Source organism: Gracilinanus agilis, chromosome 4, assembly GCF_016433145.1.
Source record: "Gracilinanus agilis isolate LMUSP501 chromosome 4, AgileGrace, whole genome shotgun sequence".
Classification (NCBI taxonomy): domain Eukaryota; kingdom Metazoa; phylum Chordata; class Mammalia; order Didelphimorphia; family Didelphidae; genus Gracilinanus; species Gracilinanus agilis.
This window is the reverse complement of record NC_058133.1, coordinates 150,742,165-150,766,583: the sequence shown is the minus strand read 5'-3', so window position 1 is coordinate 150,766,583 and position 24,419 is coordinate 150,742,165. Positions and strand designations below refer to the sequence as shown.

At 35.7% G+C, this 24,419-nt stretch overlaps 1 protein-coding gene across 1 annotated transcript in view; it reads right to left on the bottom strand.

The window, feature by feature from the left end:
* Positions 1–24,419, bottom strand: part of NID1 (nidogen 1) — a 111,618-nt gene that overhangs the window by 33,140 nt on the left and 54,059 nt on the right. The window contains exons 10-12 of the mRNA XM_044671716.1: positions 16,196–16,321; positions 9,510–9,659; positions 5,574–5,696 (exon numbers count right to left, since the gene is read on the bottom strand). Of these exons, the coding sequence (XP_044527651.1) occupies positions 5,574–5,696; positions 9,510–9,659; positions 16,196–16,321 (399 nt within the window). The remainder of the gene's footprint in view (positions 1–5,573; positions 5,697–9,509; positions 9,660–16,195; positions 16,322–24,419) is intronic.

Here is a 24,419-nt window from a genome sequence, read left to right as displayed (position 1 = left end):
ACACTGGGCATCACCAGCAAAGTACGGCAAACAAGAAGCAAGACCAAAGAGGTACAACTTGTCTAGGGGGAAGGGTTAAATCCACCAACAATCCTGGTAAACCATTTTAATTGGCCACAACATTCAACATTTCCCCATTCTCCCACTATGGCTCACATGCCTACATGTCTGGATTTATTTCTGTTTAGTAAACAGTCTTCAAGGGTGCAAGGAGAGATGCAAAAATCAAGCATCTGTTTCTTTTTGAACTGCCCAAGTGTAGTATGCATAAGGAAATAATGAACTTCAGTCATTCTGAATAGCTGCTGGAATGTTATGGCTCAAACTCTGATGAACTTTTACATTATTAAAAAGCTAACTACTTCCAGAATGCATAGACAGCTTTGCAAACCTTCAATGCAATTTAGGAAACGAAAAGTTTGTCCCAGATAAATTCTTCATTGCAGAACCAAAACATTTCAGAAAGCATGCAGAACTCATTATTCAGATTTAAATGCTCATTTTAAAAAGTTTAATAACAAATCTCCACATAAGTTTTCTGAAGTTATATGATCCATATTATCTCCCTCCCTTCTTCTCTCCCCGCTCCCAGAGCTGACAAACAATTCAATCTGGGTTAAACATGTATTATCACACAAAACATATTTCTCTAGTATTCATTTTTGTAAATGAATAATCTTATAAAACCGAACCCCAAATCATACACCCAAATAAACAAGTGATAAATAGTATGTTTTCTTTGCATTTCTGCTTCAACAGTTCTTTCCCTGGAGGTGGATAGCATTAAATGCTCATTTTTAAAGTACTGATCATAATAATAAAAATGTACACATGTTAAAACCAAGGCAAATGCGCATCGGCCAGGGGCGGGGGGAGAGGGAGGGGAGAAGGGGAAAGTAGGAGCATGAATCATGTAACCATGTTAACTTTACTAAAAAATGAATATTAATAAATGTTAAAAAAAACAAAAAAACAAAAATAATAATAAAAATGCAAAATTTGTGAGTGCTGATTGTTCTCAGTATCTAGACATTTGTCTTTAACATTTTGTTTTGATTAATGAGAAATTATGAGGTTAAGAATATTAATAAGACTGACTTTCACCAATAGTTTAGAGAATAATACATAATTTAGAACTGGATGTGGTAGTATTAACTGATATTTATGTAGTGCTTTTCACTTTATAAGGTATTTTACACATATTATTTCATTTGAGCCTCACAACCTTGTAGGTAGGTACTGCAGGTATAATTTTTAATCATTTAACAGAGGAGACCAAAGCTTGGGGAGGCTAAGGGACAGAAATGCCTACAAATTGATATTGCAGCTTTTCTACCCCAAAAATAGTAGCTGAATTTAGAGACTTATGAATTTAATTTTTTTAAAATTTGGGAGGGAGAATAGCTGCTCATAATACTTGACAAGTGCTTATGTAAAATAGTAAATATTAGAGGGAGGATTTGAACACAGATCTTCTCTATTCTAAGTCCAGGACTCTAGGCACTACATCACACTGCCTTTCTTTTAGTAGTCGGAAAAGTGTCAGACTGGTACTAACAATGCATGCAGTACTCAGTACTTTCTAGCTTGTGAGAGAAGTAAGATTCAGACAAACAGATGGAGGGACAGAGAGACAGAGATGGACATCAAGAGAAACAGAGGGGTGCTGGGTAGCTCAGTGGATTGAGAGCCAGGCCCAGAGATGGGAGGTCCTGTGTTCGAATCTGTCCTCAGACACTTCCTAGCTGTGACCCTGGGCAAATCACTTAACCCCCATTGCCTAGCCCTTACCGCTCTTCTGCCTTACAACCAATATACAGTACTGATTCTAAAACAGAAGGTAAGGGTTAAAAGAGAGAGAGAGAGAGAGAGAAACAGAAAAGGGAGAGAGATGGAGGGAGGGCAGAGGGGAGAAACAGAGACAGGTTTTATTTACTTTCTATTGGAGACATAACATAGTATAGAGCAGCCCTTAGAACTTCTAGGAGTCCCCCAGATCCTTTCAGAGGGTCTCTGATGCCAAAACCATTTTCATAATAATACTAAAATGTTATTTGCCTACTAAAATACCTCTTCCTTTTCTAACTACATATCTGTGTGAGGCCAGAGTTTCTTCATAAACAAAAAAACATATAGCAAAAGATTAAATGCAGAGACAGACAGAATCCAGCTGTCTTCTATTAAGTCAGACATTAAAGAGGCTTGCAAAATATATCAAACAATGCCACTCAGTAATTTTTTTGATTTTGTCAAATATAGCTATTTTTTCATTTAAAAAGTTGTTTATAAAAACATGTATGAACTTGTGAATTAAATAAATATTTTTAAATTTTATCAGTTTTCTTAATCAGTTTCTAATATCTAAAACAAGAGTTCTTTTTCAAAAAAGTGTAAAGGAATCTTAAGACCAAATACTGGAAACCACTAGTGTAGAAAATAGAGCACTGGGATACGAGTGAGTTCAAATTTTATTTCTGACATTTACTACCTACTTAACCACAGGTGAGTCACTAGCAGAAGATCTTCAGGTAACTCTCATAGGCTTATCTTCTAAGTTACAGATGAGTTATCTAGTAGATAAAGCTGAAGAACTAAGAGGTACCATTTTTCAGAACTTCCTCAGGTAGGTATTCTATTAAAAATGCAACCACAACACAACAGCTATTTTGTTAACTTGGAAAAAATAAGAATGAAGGCAAGAATTAATCACCATGATGATGATGACCATACAAGCAAGTTTTTCCTTAAAGAGCTAATTCTGTGTATATCTGCATATTTAACAAATCCTTCTGAAGGCTACTTAGTTTAACTAGGGGAGGAGAAAAATCAAGTACCAGAGCTGTAAGGAAGAATGTTACAGGTTATTTATTGTCCCCTCACATTTTTCCATGGAAGTCTGTCAACAATAAATTTGGTTTCAATTAACCTAAAATTTCCTTTGGGTCAAAGAAAACAAATCCGAACAGAAAAAAAAAATGAACAACATATAGTCAAGCTCTCAATTAAGTTTTTCATGCACTGCTTAGTTTTTTTGACCTTAGTAAAAACAAGGACAGAGACAAATATTTTCACTTCATAGTCAAACCATTCAAAGGGGCAAAGACTTAGAATCTGGCTGACAGTAGTAACAAAGTGAAATCCTAAATCCTGGCTACTAATCACAAAATCTTCACAAGAAACTTGGAGCACTTACCCAAAAAGCATCAGGCCTCCTAAAGATGAAACAAAAATCTTTGGGCAATGGATAATTTTACATGTTAGATAGGGGAATGTCTAACAAATACTTATTGTCTTTTAGGTACCAGGCACTATGCTAGGCTCTTTAAAAATATTATATTATTTGAGCCTCACATTAACAATGTGAGGTAGGTGCTATTATTTATTTCTATTTTACATTTGAGGAAACTGAGGCAGACAGAGGTTAAGTGACCTACCAATGGTCAAGTAAATAAGTCACCCTGAGTCACATAGTTAGTATATCTCTGAGGCTAGATTTGAACTCAGGTCATTGCTTTATCTACTGTAACACCTGGCTATCTCAGGACAACTTCTATGTAACTTATGTGTAAAAGGATAAAGTAAACAACTTTGAGATCCTTAGTCTTCTTGGCTTACTCCTTTCAATTTCATAAAGCAGTAGCTCTCTTCCCCAATAAAAAAATAAAATCTACCAACAGAAGACAAAATAGATGTTTTGATTATATAAAATTAAAGTTTAGGCACAAATGAAATCAAAGTATTTTAAATGAGATTGGAAGGAGTTAACAGGGGTAACAATAATCTTTGCAGAAGTTTCTCTGATAACAGATCTCTTTTCCAAACTATATGAAAACAATTCAAATTTAAAAGAATAAGATTCATTCTCCTGTTGATAAATGGTAAAAGAATATGAGCAGGCAATTTTCAAAGAAGAAATACAAGCAATAGCAACCATGTGAAAAAATTGTTTTAAATCACAAAGAATGAGAGAAATGCACATTATAACACATTTGCCTCCATAAACTTGAGGAAAATGATAAATGTAGGAGGGGATGTAGGAAACCAGGTACCCCAAAGAATTATTAGTAAAGTTATGAATTGGACCAGACATTTTGAAAAGCAATTTAGAACCATGCCTAAAAAAATCACTATACTGTGCATACCCTTTCACCTAGTGATACTAGGCTGATTTCCCAAAGAAATCAAAGAAAGAAAAAAAGGACTGATACATACAAATATTTGTATAACAGCTCTTTTTTGTATAATAAAGAACTAGAAATTAAGGGGGAATATCCATCAATTGGGAACTGATGGATCCAATTATGGAATATGATTTAATAGAATACTATTGTGCTGTCAGAAATGGGGATAGCAGTAGTTTCAAAGAAACCTGAAAAAACTTGTATGAAGTGTTACAAAGAAACAAGCAGAGCCACGAGAAAAATTTACAACATTATAAAGATGAATAACTTTAAGAACACTGATCAATGCAAAACAACCATGATTCCAGAAGACCAGTGATGAAACATTCAACCCACCTCATAACAGATAGATGATAGACTCAGGAAGAAGAAGATATATGTATACATATGTGTGTGTATGTATACTGTGAAGGTTTTGTTTTTGTTTCAATTAGAGGTGGAGAGGTAAGAGAGAAAAAAATAAATACATAATAACAGAAAAAAATCAAATGAAAACAAAATCCAATAAAAGAAAAACATTGGAAAAACTCATTCACATTAATTAATTTATAGTGCTTTAAATTAATTAATTAGCTTATAATGCTTAAAATGTGGCTTGTTTGAGGGCAACTGGGTGGCTCAGTGGATTGAAAGCCAGGCCTAGAGATGGGACATCCTAGGTTCAAATCTGGCCTCAGACACTTCCCAGTATGTAACCCTGGCCAAGTCACTTAATCCCCATTGCCTAGTCCTTAAGCATTCTTCTGCCTTGGAACCAATACATAGTATTGATTCTAAGGTAGAAGGTAAGGGTTTTTTTTTTTTAATGTGACGTGTTCTAGGGATATTTGTATTTTGACAGGGTATAAACCCTATTAAAAAAGAAACACATCTCTAGTGGTAGAACTTCCTAAATTAGCCAACCAATCAAATTCTACCTTCATATAAAGTCAACTCTAGTGTTACCCCAGTCCAATGAAAATTCATAGGCAAAGTAGAGAAAAGAGATAGCATTAATAAGTTAAAATTACTCTGCTATCCATAATGTAGTCAGTGGAATTTGGCAAAACTTTCCTTCCTTCATTTAGAAGCTGATTAGAGTCCCTTAGCTCTAGGTTCCATGATTTTCACAGAACTTTCTTGCCAACACCATTACTTGGGAACCAACACTTCCACACATTTAAGGAAAATGACTTAAACCCAATATCTAATACAGTGTTCAATCACAGGAGGTACTAAATAGATACTGATTGATGGTGATGATATTTCATGTCTTTTGGGGGGAGGGAGGGTCATGTATCTCATGGTCTATATTTTTTGGGCAAAAAGTCATCCTGCTCCCCATTCTTTTCCCTTTAGTCAATGCCTAGCATCAAAATAATAGTTAACTTATATTTCAACTCTAAATCTTACCTCCTGGCACACACTGAAAACCATTGCCCTCATATCCAGGTTTGCACTGGCAAGCAAAGGAGCCTGGAGAGTTGTAACAGAAAGCATCTGGATGACAACGATTTTGTTGGCATTCATCTACATCTGTAAAACAGGTACAAGATTATAGGTAAATATGATTTTCTCCAATTAGGTGGTTCATTGAATAGAATACTGAGCCTGGAGTCAGAAAGACCTAAATTCAAAAATAGCCTAAGCTACTTATTAGTTGTGTGATGCTGGGTGAAATCACCAAACTTGTTTGCCTCAGTTTCCTTTTCTGCAAAGTGGGAGTAATAATAGTACCCTTTCCCCCAGATGTTGGGAAGATTAAATTAAGTAATATTGTAAGCTGTTTATCAGAGTACCTGCCATATAGACATTAATAGATACTCATTCTCTTCTTCCCCCATTTACCAATACAGCCTAAATAAAATTAGTTATTACAGCAAAAGGGAAAATAGTTCTTGAGCAGGTTCCAGAACTCAGTATCTTAATTTTTGACATAAAATATCTCTCTGATTCTGTTTTTGTTGTTCAGTCATTTAGTTGTGTCTGTCTTTTCATGACCGCATGACCGCACATCAGGCCCTTCTATCCTCCACTATCTCTCTGAGTCTGTCCAAGTTTATGTTCATTGTTTCCATGACACTGTTCATTTCATCCTCTGCCATCTCTTTTCCTTTTGCCTTCAATCTTTCCCAACATTAGGTTCTTTTCCAATGAATCCAGTCTTACTGTCAAATGGCAAAAGTATCTAAGCTTCATTTAGTATATGACCTTCCAGTGAATAGTCTGAATTAAATTTTTTCAGTGCTGACTTATTTGATCTTCTTGCTGTCCAAAGAACTCTTAAAAGTCTTCTCTAGCACCAAAATTTGAAATATTGATTGTGCGGGGTCAGCTTTCCTTTGCTGACATTGCAAATAGAAAAAAACCCATAGCTTTGACTATGTGGACCTTTGTCAGCAAGGTGATGTCTCTGATTTTTAGTATGCTAACCAGATTTGCCATAGTTTTCCTTCCAAAGAGCAAATCCTTTTAATTTCCTGAATACAGTTGCTGTCTCAGTGATCTTTAAGCTTAAGAATATAAAATCTGACACTGCTTCCATTTCTTCACCCTCTATTTGCCAGGAAGTGATGGACACCAGTTGCCAAGATCTTAATATTGTTATTTTTTATGTTAAGCTTCAAGCCAGCTTTTACACTCTCATCTTTCACCCTCATCAAGAGGCTTCTTAATTTTCTTTCATTTTCTGTCAGAGTGGTATCTGCATATGAGATTATTGATATTTCTCCCAGCAACCTTAATTCTAGCTTTTGACTCATTTAGTCTGGCATTCCACATGATGCATATAAGTTAAATAAATAAGGTGACAAAATATATACCCTTGTTGCATTCCTTTTCCAAAGCTAAATCTATCAGTTGTTTCATGTTTCATTCTAATTGATGTTGATTCTAACTGTTGCTTCCTGGTTTGCATACAGGTTCCTCAGGAGAAGACTAAGATAATCTGGCACTTCCATCTCTTTGAGAATTTGCCACATTCTATTGCCACCCATACAGTCAATAATTTTAGTGTAGTCAGTGAAGAAGTATAAGTAGATGTTTTTCTAGAACCCTCTTGCTTTCTCCATAGTCCAATGAATGTTGACAATTGGGTCTTTAATTCCTCTGCTTCTTCTAAAACCAGCCTACATTTCCAGTAATTCTCTCACATATTGCTGAAGTCTAGCTTACAGAATCTTAAGCATAACCTTGCTGGTATTTGAAATGAGTGTAATTGTTCAATTATTTGAATATTTTTGACACTGCCCTTCTTTAGGATTAGGACACTGATTTTTTCCAATCCCGTGGTCACTGTTGAATTGTCCAAATTTACTGGAATATTGAGTGCAGCACTTTAAACAACATCATCTTTTAGAATTTTAAATAGCTCATCACCTTCACTAGCCTTATTGTTAGTAACACTTCCTAAGACTCACTTGACTACATTCTCCAGGATATCTGGCTCTAGAGCAGAAATCACACCACTGTGGTTATTGGTGAGGTTATGATCTTTCTTGTATAGGTCTTCTGTATATTTTTACCATCTCATTTTAATCTCTTCTACTTATGTTAAGTCCCTACAATTTTTGTCTTTTCTCATGCCCATTTTTTGCATGAAAAGTTCCCTTCATATCTCTAATTTTCTTGAAGAGAATTCTTTTCTATTCTATTGTTTTCTTCTATTTTTGTCATTGCTCATTTAAAAAAACCTTCTTATCTCTCTTTGCTATTCTCTGGAATTCTGCATTCATTTGGGTATATCTTTTCCTTTCTCCTTTACTTTTCACTTTCCTAATTTCCTCAGCTATTTGTAAAGCCATTTTACTTTCTTGTTCTTTTTTCCTTTGGGGTATTTTTTTGCTGCTGGCTCCTGCATAGTTCTTCAGGAACTGTATCTACCAGATCTAATGTCTTACATCTTATTCATCACTTCCACTTCATATTCATAAGTGTTATTTAGGTCATACTTATGTGGTCTGACAGTCTCAGCTGGTAAGTGTCTAAGTCCAGATTTGAACTCAGAAAGATGATTCTTTCTATCTTCAGGGCCAATATGCTGTTCACTATTCCACCTAGCTACACAGATCTCTTCCTAACAGGACTATATTTCAAGTATAAACTAGGATGACTTTATTAAAGGAAAATGCTGAACCCATTTTGCAAAAAGGATAAATAGAGAATGGGGAGATACCTTTTTTGCCTCAAAATTTTTTCATTTTATAAAAGGAATCATTTAATTATTATACTTTCACAGTGATCCTACATGTTTATTTACTGATCAGTAACTACCTGATAGAATAGTTTAAGGAACAAGAAACTTCAAGTGTTTGGGGCTATTCGTAATTGGAGACTAATTTAGAGGTGAAAATAAAGTATCTCCAAAATTATCTTCTAAATCCATGGAGTTGATACATTTATTTGTTAGAAGCTTTTTTTTTATTTTAAAATAATTTCTTAATTGACCAATCAAGACATCCTAATCTGGTCAAGTGATTCTCTCAATAATCAAAAGACTCCTACTCTTCTGGTGTAGGTACAGACATACATTTTAGGGAACTCATTATTCATCTCCTCTTGAACATCCCAAGACATCTCTAATTGGCAAATAGCTAATTAAGAGGGGACCATCAAACTTTCAGTCCTTCTCTACACTAATAGTTGTCATGTATACAGGAAAAGAATTTTTATCAGAGGTTTTAATGATGCTTTTTTTGTATGTCTCAATCATTTCCTCGTAATTCTCCAAACTTAAATCCCTTGTATAATAAAGAGTGCTAGATAAGCAGAATCAGTGGCAAAAAAATGGAATAATTTTTAAAAAATTCAATTTACCAGAAAGATGCACTCTGTTCAATATCAAGAGATATGAGGCACTATGTTTATAGATCACTTTACCGAAGGTAGCCTTTAAAGGAGTCAAAGGTTTTATGATAGAGGAAACTATAAAAGTCATAAGCCTTAAAGGGGCCTTGAGTTCATCTGAGTATCATCCTTGAAAATCCTAACTTCTAATCACTTAATTTTAAATTTTATCTTATATTTCCACTTTTAAAACAATAGCTACAAAAAAGACAATAGAGTTCCTTTTTGTCCGCTTATTTAGATGGTACTCAATAACCAAATAGTAATTTGCATGAGGTTAGATAGAGTTTTCAATTCTCAACAAGGGGAAATACATAGAACAAATATATTTTTTTATCCAATACAGTTAAAATAATAACTGTTTTTGACTTTATAAAGGGTTGTCAGAATAGGCAAGCAACTTACCATCACCTCAGAAGTTTCCCACAGGAGCTCAGCTTAAATATATTGCTTTGTATTAGTTTGTATGCACTAACTGAAGGGAAAAAAAGAAGCTTCAGGTACCTTGGCAGGCATGCCCGTCTCCTAAGAAGCCAGGCAAACAGGAACAGTGGTAGGAGGATCCTCCAGTGTACACACACTGTGCCCGCTGGGGGATGTCACAGTTGTGGAGACCAGTTGTACAGTAGTTGATAGGGCGATCATCGATAATAGCTACAAGACAGATTTATAGAAGGTTCTTAATCAAATTTCAATTTAAACAATAAACAACTCTATTTCCTATGGTAACGGTCAGTTTAATGTCAAGAATTTTTAAAAGAATCTACAATGATATTTTCTAGCCTACAGGCAGCAGAAGGGCCTCTGCTGTGAAGATTTGTTCAAGAGTCACAAAAGGGAACTACACTGGATTCAAATATGCTCACTTAGAGAAAGAAATAGAATTATAGTAATAGCATTTAAATAGCCCTTTGAAATTCACAAAGTATTTTAAAAGTATGATCTCATTTTATCTTCACTACCACCCCAGGAGATGATGCTATCATTATCTCCATTTTACAGAAGAGGAAGCTGAAGCAGACGAGAGGTTAAATGTCTTTCTGAGAGTTAAAGAACTAGTTAGTGTCGAGAACAGATGCTCTATCTGTTGTGCCATATAACTGCCTGTGCTTCCCTTGCTAGATCCCAGGAAAGATGTAGCAAGAAAGAGGAAGGTAAGAAGAAGCAGTGTGATACAATGAAAAGAGCTCTCTAGATCTGAAGTCAAAGAACTTAGGCTTGATGAGCTTAAAATCAAATAATTCTACTACTTACTACTTGTAAGACTTGGATAACTCATACATTGCAAAGTCTCAGCTTCCTCATTGGTAAAATGCAGATGTTTTATTACATGACCTTTAATGTCCCTTTCATCATTAAAGCTATAGTTCAGTGATAAAGAAGAAGAAAACGATAGGTCATTTTTGGCTTTGACATAAAAATAGAAGTGTAATTTGAAGATGAAAACAAAGGACCCTAAGCTTGGTGTTCTGTGATGTCTTGCAGCTCCAGATACCGTGTGATTCTGAAAGCTCCATTTGGCTTCTGTGGTCCCCATTATTGTCATTCAATCATTCATAGTGTCTGACTCCTTATGACCCCATGGACCAACTGTTATGCAGTTTTCTTGACAAGGATGCTAGAATCATTTGCCATTTCCATTTCTAATTTAATGCAGGTAGGGGCTGACTTCCCAGGAATCATACAGCTAGTAAGTGTCTGAAGTCAGATTTGAATTTTAATCTTTCTGACTCCAGGCCAATGCTCTTAGGACCAGCATAAGTTGCATAATTTTTTAAAATGGTATCAAAACTTGAGGGGTAACTATTATGCTATAAGAAATGAAGAAGGCAATGGTTTCAGAGAAACTTGGGAAGACTTTTATGAACTGATGCAAAATAAAGTCAACAGAAGCAGGAGAATAATTTATACAATAACAAAGATATTACAAAGACAACTGTGAAAGACTTAAGAACCCTAAACAACACAATAAGCATGCACAATTCCAAAAGACTCATGATGAAATGTGTTCCCCTTCTCCAGATGGAGAGGTAATGAACTCAGAGGTCAAATTAAAAAATTGTTCAAAGCATGGAGAATGTGAGAACTTTTCTTGCTTGACTATATATGTTTGTAATGAATATTTTTTCTTGCTTTCTGCAGGTATGTATATATGGAGCAGGGGATGGGGGAAGAGAACGTGGAGAAAGAGAATGCAGAACTGAAAGTAAATTTTAAAAAAAAAAAGAAAGAAAGAAAAAAAAACTTTGAAGCTAATACCAAAACTTTTTTTGTGATTCCTAAAGTAGGACTTTAATCCTCCTCTTCAATGAACAGGACCAAGCCACTTGAAACAAGATAAACAGAGATTAGATATACTTCCCTTTCTTTAGAAGCTTTATAAGACATAAACAAATGGATACTCATATCAAGGCCATTTGCAAAACAAGGGAGTTAAAGAATTTGGGAACCAAAAGCCAACCTATAATGTTCAGCAGCTTGGGTCTTCAAAGTGAGAGTGTGACCTAATTCCTTCGGAACTAAAAGAATACCATTACTGTAGCCACAGTGGGAATGCCTTTCTTCTGGCCCCTAAATTTACAAGCTTTAAATCTCTTAGGGATTGTCAGGAATTTGGTCTAGGCTCATTCTCTAAAATAAATCTATCATTGATCAACTTTGCCAAAGTAGTAAATTTACAAAGAGAAAAGGATTATGGGTCCTAGCTAAATAGGGACAGGGAGGGGAAAGGAATAAGCATTTATGTAACATCTATTACATGCCAGGCACTGCTGAGTGCTTAACAAATATTTCCTCATTTGATTCTCACAATAAGCCTGCCAGATAGGTGCTCTATATTTTATAGTCGAAGAAATGGAAGTAAACAAAGATTAAGCGACTTGGCCTGGGCTGGTAAGTGTCTGAGGATGGATTTGAACTCAGGTCTTCCTGACTTGAGGCCCAGGACTTGATCAATCACACCCACCTAGTGTTGTTATACAGTCTTTTCTAACTCTTTATGACCCCATTGAAGGATTTCTTGGTAGACACTGGAGCAGTTTGCCATTTCATTCTCTTATTTTGCTGATGAGGAAACTGAGGCAAACAGGGTTAAGTAGCTTGCCCAGGGTCACATAGCTAGTAAATGTCTGAGGCCAGCTTTAAATTCATGAAGATGAGTCTTTCTGACTTCAGACCCAGCACTCTATCCATTATACCACCTAGTTACCCTAACTACTGGCACTCCAGGCAAAAAGACTTTATCTAATCAGTTCAGAGGTAGAGCAGATCCTTTATGTCCTCTTTACTCATTATTCTATCACTACAATTTTTATTTCTCCTTTTCCTAGACTTGCTAAACAAAAATAAAGGGAATATTTTGAAAGAACTGGGGAGGGGGAGTGCTTGGGTAAAATAAACACATACATTTAGGGGTTTAGGATCAGAGATATGACTTCAATAATATAGGAAACTTCTTATGGAGAAATTACCTGTTCCAATAGAGGTCAGCACTTTCTCTGCAACTGACAGTCTTGACAATTTATTACCTAATGTACTAAGAGGGTAAATGATTTGCTTAAGATTATACAGCCAGTATTTGTCAAAAGTGGCCCATAAGCTTAGTTCTTCTTGACTCCAAGGCTGGCTCGCTTTTCACTCTGCCATCTGGCCTCTCATCTATAGACATAGCCAGTGACTATTGTGTAGATTAACTCCAGGAATATTCAAAGATGGAAATTTTTATACTCAAGGAAGTATCCGGTGAGATGGTCACTGGATGGTCATCATACACGGAATGGAGATATATGTGGTTAGCTTCCCTAGATGGACCACACAAATATGGATAAAGCCAGGATGTGGTAGATGCAGAGCTTGAAAAAAATCTTCACAGAATCCTAGAGTTTGAGAATTGGAAGAGACCTTGGTGACTATCTAGTCCAGTGATGGCGAACTTTTAGGGGCTGGGAGGAATGTGAGAAATGTCTTTGGGTGCCCATGAAGAAGGGAAGGGGAGCAGCCCAGTCTCACATCCCTTTGGCTTTCTAGTAACTAACTGTGAACTCTGTGCTGGGGTGATGACATGTGTGCCCACAGAGAGGGCTCTAAGTGCCCCCTTTAGCCCACATGCCATAAGTTTGCCACCACAGATCTAGTCCAACCCATTAATGAAAGGAATTCCTACTAGAATATACCCAACAAGTATTCATCCAGTCTCTGTTAAAGATCTCCAAAGAAAAGGAACCTATCGCCTTTTAGGTAATCTATTGTGCTTTTGGACAGTATTAATTTGTATATGGATTTTCCTGACATTAAACCTAAATTAGTCTTTTTTAAACTTCTGCCCTCTGTTCTAGGTTCTATTCTTTGATCAAATAGAACAAGTATAAGATCTCTTTCAAAACAAATCTTCAAATACTTGAAGCAGCTATCTCTTCCCTCTGAGTTTTCATTTCTCCAGATAAAATCCTTAATTTCATCAACATAACTTTATATGATGTGTACTCAAGACCGTTCACCACCTTGGTTGCCTCAGTATAGATCCTCTAGAGCTAAACATCTCTCTTAAACTACAGTGTTCATAAATGAATACAATACTCATGCACTGAAGAAAAAGAAAAAATGCATTGACTTGGGAAAATCTAAGCCAGATTCTATTAAACTGGAACCCTCCATGAGGTCAGGGACTATGTCTTAAATACTCCAGAAGTTAAAAGTCCTCTATATACAATGGACGTTTAGTACATAATTGTTAAATAAATGAATTTATTTCTCCCTATGATTCTACCAAATCCCAGTCCCATTTTACTTTGCTCTCCTAAATTCCTACTGTTTCTCTCTTTCCCTTCAGGAGAAGAAAAAAAATTGAGAAAGTAAAAGAAGGAATCAGAGAGAGAAGATGGAGAATTTCTAAAAGAGGAAGAGAGCTAGAAAGAAGGAGAAAAGAGTGAAGAGAGGAATGGGGTCAAAACAAGGATGGGGAGAGAGAAAGAGAAGAAATACAAAGCAAGAAAAAGGAGGACCAGGAAGGATGATGATCACTGACAAAGAAGGGTGGAATCCAGAAAAATAAACCTAATTTTTAAAATATGGAAATAAAATTAATTAGGAGTGCATATACCATATGTTCTAATAAAGTAAAATGTTGAAAGTAAAATAATATTTTTTCATGGTAGATAGGCTTTTTATTTGGGTAGAAAGAATGGTTATTATTTTAAACATGAATCTTGGCTTACTGAAACTTTTTTAGGGCCAAAAAGTGAAAATACATGGGTACTGACGTTGCAACAGGGTGGGAAGCATGAAGCAAACTTTAATCTATTTCATCACCACTATAGCTAAGGCTAGCCTAATTCCTATCCTCCCTCCCTCCAATCACATTATGCAACTGATGTTCTCAAAGGAACCATAATAGTTCAGAGCTCTGCCAAAAGCAGTTACTTTTATTAATAGAAAAAAAGAAGCACGAAAGGTGTACAGTAGATAGAATATATATATATGTATGCATGTACACACACACATAGAGAAAGCATGTTGTACACATACATGAAGCCCTAAGTCCTGGAGAGGTAAACACAATCACCATTGGAATTAACAGAAGGCATGTCTGACTTCCTTAACCCCTGATTGCTCACTTCTTCCCCCCTTCCCCAGCTCTAACCCATCTTTTCTGACCACAAGTGAGAACATTCCTAGCCAAAGCTTGCAACTCAACATGAACAATTTCATCAATTAAATGAGGGAGAAGTAAAATTTGTGATAAATTACCTTAAAAGAGTTTCAAATAACCCTGGTTTTATAGCACCACCCTTCTTCTTAAAGGGTTTTCTAAAAATGGATGATTTTCTGGGAATTAGGAATAAGAGAAGTTAGGGCCCTAATGGTTTCTATTCATTTTTTAAAATTAAAGGACTTGTTGGAATAGATGGTACATAAATCACTGGATTCAACCACTGAGATGATACAATATATTTTTTTCTTCACAGATCTCAGAAAAGATTGCATACAGCATCCCAGCACTGATCTTTATTTATGATATGTGGTATAGCAGAAAGAATGCTGGGCTTGCCATTAGGAAAGACATAGGCTTGAATTCCACCTGAGACATTCCTTAGCTGCAAGTAACTTAGCTCAAGACCCTGGAAATCACTTAACCCTTTCTGAGCCTTAGCTTTTTTATCTATAATACAGGAATAATAATAGCATATAATTCCCAGGGATGGTATGAAGATCAAATAAGATCATGAAAAGAAAATATCTTGCAAACCTTAAGGTCTATGTAAATAAATGTAAGCTGCCGGTGTAGCTATTATTATATTAGTGGTAAAAGAACATTATTTTACCAGAGGAAATTAAATATCATCTTAAGTGAATGAAGGGTAGGATCAGACTCAGAAATCAAACTGAGGCAACAAATTCTTTGAGGTCTTTGCTATATACAGCATAACCCTGGCCACAGTATCCACCTAATATAGATAGAATATACTATCATCACACAAAGGGAATTTTCTCACTTAACTTAGGTTTAAGTTTAACTAAACTATGGAGGAAGAAACCAAGAATCGATCAATTTTTTAAATACAAAAATGAAAATTCACCAAGACTAAAAATCTAAATTTTCTCAAAGGATACAGAACAGAGGAAAGGGCAGGACCTAGAAGCACAGATGTTTGGGTCTTGCTCAAAATGAGAACTGCCTGTTCCTTCCCGCCCCTGTGAAACCATCTCACCTCGGGACCTCAGCAAAACTTCATCCAGGGCTCCAAGATAGAACAAACATAAAGCATATCCGGGTTGCCAAACAGTGGGGAAAAGGACAAAGAGATGGTTCATGGATAGCATAAAAGGCTGAACTGTTTTAAATTTGGGAAGAAATGCTGAGCTCAGATGTCATGTTCAGCACCCTTCCCCCTTTAGAGTGGAGAGCTCCAACAATCTTTGAACAAAAAATTCTTGGAACTAGCTAGACAAAGTATACCCATAGGAATGAAGTAGAAATTTTGAAATAGTCTGGGCTCTCCTCCATATCTCTCCCCTTCATCATCACCATCTAAAAACATAATTAGACATATAACAAATAACCAGAACCCAGCCCATTTCCTTCAACAACATTACAGAGACTATGCTGGTGTGTGCTGTTTGAAAAACAACACAAAAAACCATAAAGGGAAGAGAATACATGAAATTCTTAGAGTCTCTCCCAGATCACTTACCCACACACAGGCCCTCATCAGAAAACTGATAGCCCTCAATACACTCGCAGCGGAAGGTTCCTGGGTGGTTATTGCAGACAGCATTGCTTCCACAGGCTGTTGGCTGTTCTGAGCATTCATCAATATCTAAAATAGATAAGAAGTTAGATTTCATTTCCTTGACCAGTCTTGTGACGTTATCAATTGTTATAATTATGGGAGGTCAATATAAGGAACTCTTCAAGGATAGAATCTTTCTCTACCAATGAAGATCTGAGAGAGGGAAGAGGACAGAGGGTGGAAACTTGAAATTTTTAAAAACATTAGCTAAAAATTATTTCACCCTAAATGTATATTTTTAAAGATTTGCCTGGGTCAGGAAGAGTTTCAGAAAGTTGCCCATGTAAAGAATTGGAAACTGCAGGGATGCCTATTAATTAGGGGATTATGACTGAATGATATTATGCTATAAGAAATGGCAAGTGATGCACTTTCAGAAAAACTTAGAAAGACTTTTATGAACTGATGCAAAGTGAAGTAAACAGAATCAGAACATTTTTTGTACACAGTAATAGCAATATTGTACAATGATGAACTACAAATGACTTAGGTGTTCTCAATAATACAATGATCCAAGATAATTCACATGATGAAAAATACTATCTATCTCCAGAGAAGGAACTGATGGAGTCTAAATACAAACTGAAGGATACTTTTAAAAACTTATTTTATTTTTCTTGTTTTTTAAATTGTTTTTTTGCTCTATGTTTTCTTTTACAACATGGCTAATATAGAAATATGCTTTACATGACCGCACATTTATAATCTATGTCTGCTTATTGTCTTGGCAGGGAAGGAGGGTGGATACTCAAAATTTTTAAAAAAAGAAGCTAAAAATTATTTTTACATGTAATTTGAAAGACTGTTCTACTCTTTTCATATTGTGGTTATTATTGCTAATCATGATATAGTAATAATATCACAGCTTTAGAGCTAAAAGTCTTCAGATGTCATCTATTCTAAATTCATTTTATAGATAAAGAAACTTAAGCCGAGACAGGGTAAATTATTTAGCTAAGGGGACACAGGTAGTAAGGAGCAGAGGGAAGATTTGATCACAAGTTCTTGGGCTACAAACCTAACATTTCCTCATTGGCCCCAGACTTTCTCTTCCATCAAAGTTCTCCTCTGATGCAAAAGTCTTTGCAATATTTTTTGCTGCATCAGTCCTTCAAAGTATTTCACGCTGAGGCAAACGCTCAAGCCAAATGGCTTTACTCTGTTAGATACACAGTGAGAACTTGAATCCTGTGAAATACTTAAAATACACAACCTCAGACAAAAGGAATGTGTTATGCATAGTTGGAGGGTCACGAAACAAAGCTGCTCCAAAAAACATAAGTCCCAACTGCAAGCTCAATCTCAACAATCAAGTTCCACAAATGTGGATTTCATAACCAAGTCTAGGGCACCAGCTGCTGGCTCCACTGCTAAGGGCTGGGGTTGGAATTCATTTCAGATTTCTACTTTCTGGGCTTTTAAAGCCTGGAGAAAATTCCAGATCCAGATGTTTCTGGATTCTTTGAATAGAATATAGTACAAAATAGAGGGAGATGTCTTCAAATCTTGATTCTGCCATCTGAATAAATTTGGGAAAGTCACTCAATCAATCTCTAGTCTTAGTTTGCACCCCTTTTTAAAAAATGGGGATAAAATAAGGCAACTAGGTGATGCAATAGCTAGTGAACTGGACCTGGAATCAAGAATACCCAAATTTAAATTCAGCCTCAGATGCTTACTATCTATATGACCCCAGGCAAGTCACTTAAACCACTGTCTGCCTCAGCTTCCTCATATGTAAAATGGAAATAATAATAATACTAGCACATACCCAGGGTTGGTGTGAAGACAAAATGAGATAAAATTTGTAAAGTGCTTTGCAAACCTTAAAGCACTGTACAGTAACACCCATTATTTGTCTTACCTACTTCACAGGGTATGTAAACATTCCCTGCACATTCCCACCTTCAACATTTTGCTCATTCTATTCCCTATTCCTGGAATGCCTTACTTCTTCATGTTTGTCTATTGAATTATTCTCTATCTATTCTCTCCTTGAGCCTCATATAGCATTTCATTTTGCACCTAATTGCACTTACAATTATTATATGCAACAATTTATTTGTGTTTATGACTTATCCCCCTAAGCTTTCAGGTTCTCAAAAGTTCAGTCCATATCTTATTTTCGTTTCTTCTTTTGTAGCAAACACAATATTCTGCATGTCAACAGTATTTAATCAATATTTGTTAAATTAAACTGAAGAAGGCACAATAATCTTAGGAGTCCAGTATGAAACATTCCTTTCATTCTGAAAGTTCTTCCAAATGTTTCAGTATTGATATATCCATGTAATTTCATTTCTATAGTCCCTGCTGCCAGTAGTCCAGATCAAAACTCATCTACCTCTTCTTATCCTCTATGACTCGTGTTGATGTCTTATCTTCTAAATGATTTGACATTGAATGAATAAATACCAATCAAGAATGTCTATCAATTATCTGTCCTTCTCACTATATGGCCAAGCCATTTCCTTTTCTGATTCTACATTTTTGTGATAATCTCCTTCCAACTTCTACAGTATAACTCTTAAAATTTTAATTTTGTTGTTCAGATAGGAAGTATTTTTTTATAGTACCTCACTAGACACAATTTAAAAGAAAAGACTTTTAACAGATATCCATAATCAAGCAAAACAGTTTCTGCATTGGTCACATAAAAAATGTATGTCTGATTCTTTTTTTGCACTTGAGCCCATCACCTGTTTGTCAGAAGGTAGGTAGCATGCAACATCATTGGTCTTCATGCTAGACATTAAGTTGATTAAATTCTCAAGTTCTTCAATGTTATTTGTCTTTACAGTGTTGTTGTTCTTATATAAACTGTTCTGGTTCTGCTTACTTCACTATACCTCATTTCATTCAAGTCTTCTCAGGTTTCTCTGAAACCATCCCTTTTTATCATTTCTTGTGGCATAATAATATTCTATTTAATGGCCATAATTTTTTTCAGGAATTCTACAATTGATGGCTTTTAGTTTTCAAGTATTTTATACCCTCTGTAGTTATTTTAAAAGGAATTTGTTTCTATAATTTCTTGCTAGGTTTTTTATTGGTAATTTAAAAGAAATGTTGAGGATTATGTGCATATACCTTACATCCAATTATGAAGTTATTGTTTCAATTAAATTTTAGATGCTTCTCTAGAGTTTTCTAAGTAACCATCTCATCATTTGCAAAATACCATACTTCGGTTTCCTTTTTTCCTATATTTATTACTTTTTCTTACTATAAATATAGCTAGCATTTGTAGCACTAGTAGTGACAATGGTCATCCTTATTTTGTGTTCAGATGTTTCAGTTGTGTCCAACTCTTCATAATCCCATTTGGGGTTTACTTGGCAAAGATAAGTGGACTGTCTTACCATTTCCTCCTCCAGCTCATTTTACAGATGAGGAAGTGAAACTAAACAGGGTTAAATGGCACGTCCAGGGCCACACAGCTAGTAAGAGTCTTAAATATCTGAGGCCAGATTTGAACTTGGGAAGTCTCATCTTGACTTTAGGCCTGGCCCTCTATCCACTGCACCATCCTTGTTTTAACCCTGATCTTATTGGAAGACCTCAAGTTTAATCCTATGACCTATAATTCTGGTTTTTGGTTTCAAATAAAATACTGCTTATCATATTAAGAAAAATTCATTTATTTTCCACATTTTTAAGCATTTTTAATAGAAATTAGTGTATTTTGGCAAATATTTCTATATTTATTGATATAATCATATGGATTTTTCTTATTAGTTTAGCATAATATTATGCATAGGGCTTTCATAATATTGAGCCAATCCTGCACTCCTGACAGAAATCTAACCTGGGTACTGCATATAATCCTTGTGATAGGTTGCCATAATCACTTCACTAATATCTTATTTACATTTTCTTTGCATTATTGTTCATTAGGGAAATTGGGATATAATTTACTTTCTTCTGGATCTCCCTACTTTAGGTTTTAAGAATATATTTGTATCAGAGAAGGAATTACTCAGAGTGACGGAACTACGGGCTTCCCTTTAGTCTGATCTCCCTGGCTGAGTCACATAGCTACCGTCATCAATCAGAGTAAAGGCTAAATCTTCAGCCTCATTACAAGATCAGTGCCATAGGGCTGCTGCTTGTTTCTATCCCTGCTTCTTGAGCTGTACACAGACCATGACAGAGGTTTGAGCTGGATTTCCTAGAGAAGTGACTATTTCTTTCCCTGGAACACAGCAGAACAGCTTTGTACCAAAGCACAGCCTTCCTCCTAATTCTGCCTGGATTAGTACTACATAGATGAAGGCTGGCTCTTATTCCTGCTCCCTACAGAAAGGTCCAATCTTTGCTGGTTCCACAGCCACTTCTTGCCCTGGAAAATAGCCATAGGTCATCGCTGTGCTAAGCCACAGATCTTCTCCAAGACTATGCTAGATCCACAGTCCAAGTCTGGTGCCAGAGAGACATAGCTACTATCTGGCTTCTGTTTCTGTTCCCTGGGCTGGAAAAAAAAATGATTCATCATGTTTTCTCCTTGGAATTCTGTACTACTTGATCTGGTGTTCTTCTTAAATATTAATTACCCTTATTTTAAGGTAACATTTCCCTCTACCAATCTCAATGCATTTTTAAAAATAAATTTAGTATTTTAAAAAATACTAAGCACCATGGATGGAATTTGGGTTCTGTTCATTGTTCTGCTATCTGATGTGGTTTTGTGGGGGAGGTTGGTATTTCATTTACACTGATTAAACTTCTTTAGTAAATGGTGAGTCTGTTTTAATATCTTTTAAAATCCTTTCTCCATTTCCCACTTTTCACTATCAGCACCTTGTTCAAATAGGTTGGGTTGAATTTGTCTCAATTTCGCACTGTGCATTCTCACCTAGACTGATCCTTAAAAAGCAGACTTAGTTTATTGCCAAAGCTTATAGTCCATTGATACAGAATCACCATGCCATGAAGTATTGGAAAAGTCTAATTAAAATTTAACCCTTTTCAGGTTGTCAGCATTTTTTATTTATGCCTCAGGGTAGACAGAGAAGATATAACTTTCTCTTATATATTAGTATATATACTTAAAGACCATAAAATTAAGTTCCCAGTCATCCTTCCTCCCAAGGCTATTTTTCTCCCTGTTCATCTTGAACCTTCCATTTTGTGACCTTCCTTCATTCCCTTCTCTTTTTGCATATAATCAACCTTCTATTGCTCTCTCACCATGAAACTTCCCTTACCACATAGGGCCTCCTCATCCTATAACATCCTACTAACCCTGAGTCCTACTCATTCTAGAATGACCAACTCCCTTCTCCCATTGGTTGACTTTCTTCTGGAGTCTCCATTTGGTGAAGGGGCTAAGACCAGCCTGCCTTCATCCCTTCCTGGCCTTTTCTTAATTTTCTAAACTTCAAAATCATGCCCCTAACATCAGGTACTCTCATTTCCCACTCCTCTCTACCTATCCTCACCATTTCTGTGTCTTCCCCCATTAAAATGTTGTTTTTTTGAAGACATAGACTGTCCTTTTTTTTTGTTTTTGAATCCCTAGTGTTTAGCACAGTGTCTGACAAGTAGTATGCACTTAGTAAATGTCTATTCCTTTCTTCCTTGTCATAGTTATCACTCTCCAACCTGCAGTAAAATCCTATATATTTAGACATATAATTAGAGGAACCTAATTGGTAAAATGCAAAGGACGCTGTGCCCAGTCAGGAAGATCCGAGTTCAAATTTGGCCTCAGGCACTCATGAGGTCTGGGATTTGGGGTGAATTCTATTATTATTAATGTTTTTATTTCTACTTTGATATGTTTGCTTTTTCCTATATTTTATCAATTATATATTTATCTTTTTTTGCCCTTCTATGAAATTATAAATTGCTTTAAGACTGAGGCTCAATCTTAAAAAAAATATACCAACTATGCCATATAATTGTCCAATGCCATATACTCTGTAATTACTGTTTATTTGCAAAGTACTGAGGAGAATTAATTTTAATTCTGTGTTAGTTTAATATTGTATTAATATCAGTTTGGACTATTTCACTCTCTGTCTAAAGAACATCCTGATAATACAAACCTCTCCCTCCCAGGTCCCAGATAGTCCTAGGAACACCTTACATTTCCAGTCTTACAGAATTTTTGCTCTTCTTAATCAGTTTGGGTTGGGCTCCACTCTGGGAATCTGAGTTCTGTTTGTCCTATAAAGGGAACTAATATTGGCTAGTTGAGGCTACTAAAAGTAACCTGAGCACCCTTGTCTCTTAATTAAAAGTTGAGGCACTTTGGATCATAAAGGTAAAAGTGACCAGAATGGAGAGTTTTCTTGCTTAGATGACCGCAGGCAGCTAGAATCTCATGACCAGGCCTTATTCCTCATATGAATTGCCCCCTCCATTTCTCCTTCTGAGCCCCTACAAATCTTTCTGTCAATTTTCTCAGTGGGCAACCAATTACACAGGTGCATGGCCATGCCCCGGGCTCATTTAACCCACTTAAATTCTCAGTTAAAGACTTTTTTCTATATATATGTTTGATTTATTTCAGAACTTGATTTCATATCCATTCTGAGGAATTCCTACTTCTAAAGAAGCATATGGATGAATTCTGTTAAGTACCAGAACACCTTCTGCTGGCATGATTAAAATTATTAGGAAAATTATACTATAGAATGCCCATTTTAAGATTGATCAAAGAAAGACCCACTTTGGTCATCAGATTTTATATTAGATCATAGCTGCTAGCATAGAATAAAATGGGCACATCCAGTTGGAAAGGGAAGGCTTAATTTACTTTCAGTGCTGTTTCCCCCATTCTCCTGGGTACTTCCCACGTTGGAATAATACATGAAGTGATCTGTTTAATGCAATTTCAGATTAAAGGGCTATTGACATAGGGCAATGACACTAGTAGCCCAGAACAATGAGTAGCTTGAATAAGAAAATGCCTACATTCCACAATGTTAATAAGCCAGAATGAGAAAATAATGGCAGAACAAAAAGCAAACTATGCTCATGCCTTCCTAGATAATAGCTTCAAAAAATTTTTTTCAAGATGGTTACTGGAGAAAATAAGACTTTTAAAAAAATTAGGATAATTGGCAATCACTTGCATATTGATTTAACAAGGCAAGGACTTTCCGACTTAAAAATCAAGTTATCTGTAAGTTAAGACATCAAAAGTTGATGAAACTCAAAAAGCTACAGTCTAGGAACTATAGTTTTAGTTTATGCTGTGTGATATTAACTTATAGTTTGGTTCTTTCAAGGCAAAATCATCTGGGAGAATAGCAAAATACATCTGAGTTTAGTTTACGGAGAGTAAATAGGGAGTTAATGGGCTAGATAAAATGTGCCCCCCTAGAAGAGATGTCAGCAATTTCCATAATCCTTTACCTTGTTTATTTATTCATGTTGGATGGCTATAGTTCCATCAACCATACTTCAACTAATATTCATCAAACTTAGTGCTGGTATCTGATGTAAAAGTCAATCAGTAAAGTCTAGCATGGGTCAGCATGGTACAGTGCAAAGAGCACCAACTCTGGAGTCAAAGAACCTACATTCAAATCCTATCTCTGATACTTACTCCCTCTGTGCACTAGATCATGCCAATGAACATCCCTGGGTCTCAGTGCTCTCATTTATAAAATGAAGGGACTAGTCTAGATAACAATATAAGTGGGACATTTAGATTCAGAGATTTACAACTATAAGATATTCATATGCATTTTGTGAAATTAATTCACTCACCACTGTCAAATCCATATTATGGTTTTATTTGTTTTGAATTTATCTAGCTTTCTTTTTTGTGCAAACACTATACTAGGCACATTATCAGAGATGGCTATCAAATTTTGAACCACACAAGTTTAGAGATTCTTCAGGTATTTTTCCCATTCATATATTGAGTTAAGAACACTAGAGGATGTCTAAGAAGGGCTGAGAAGATTGCAACATTCTTGTAGATGTCTACAGTTGTTAGCTATCCTCTTTTGGTTTGACTCTGATTATTATTCAGTGGTGAATTTTTAAAAATTCTGTCTCTTGAGGGCTATAATAGAGGGGGAGAGAGAGAGAGAGACAGACAGAGAGAGAGAGACAGAGAGAGAGACAGAGAGAGAGAGAGAGAGAGAGAGAGAGAGAGAGAGAAACT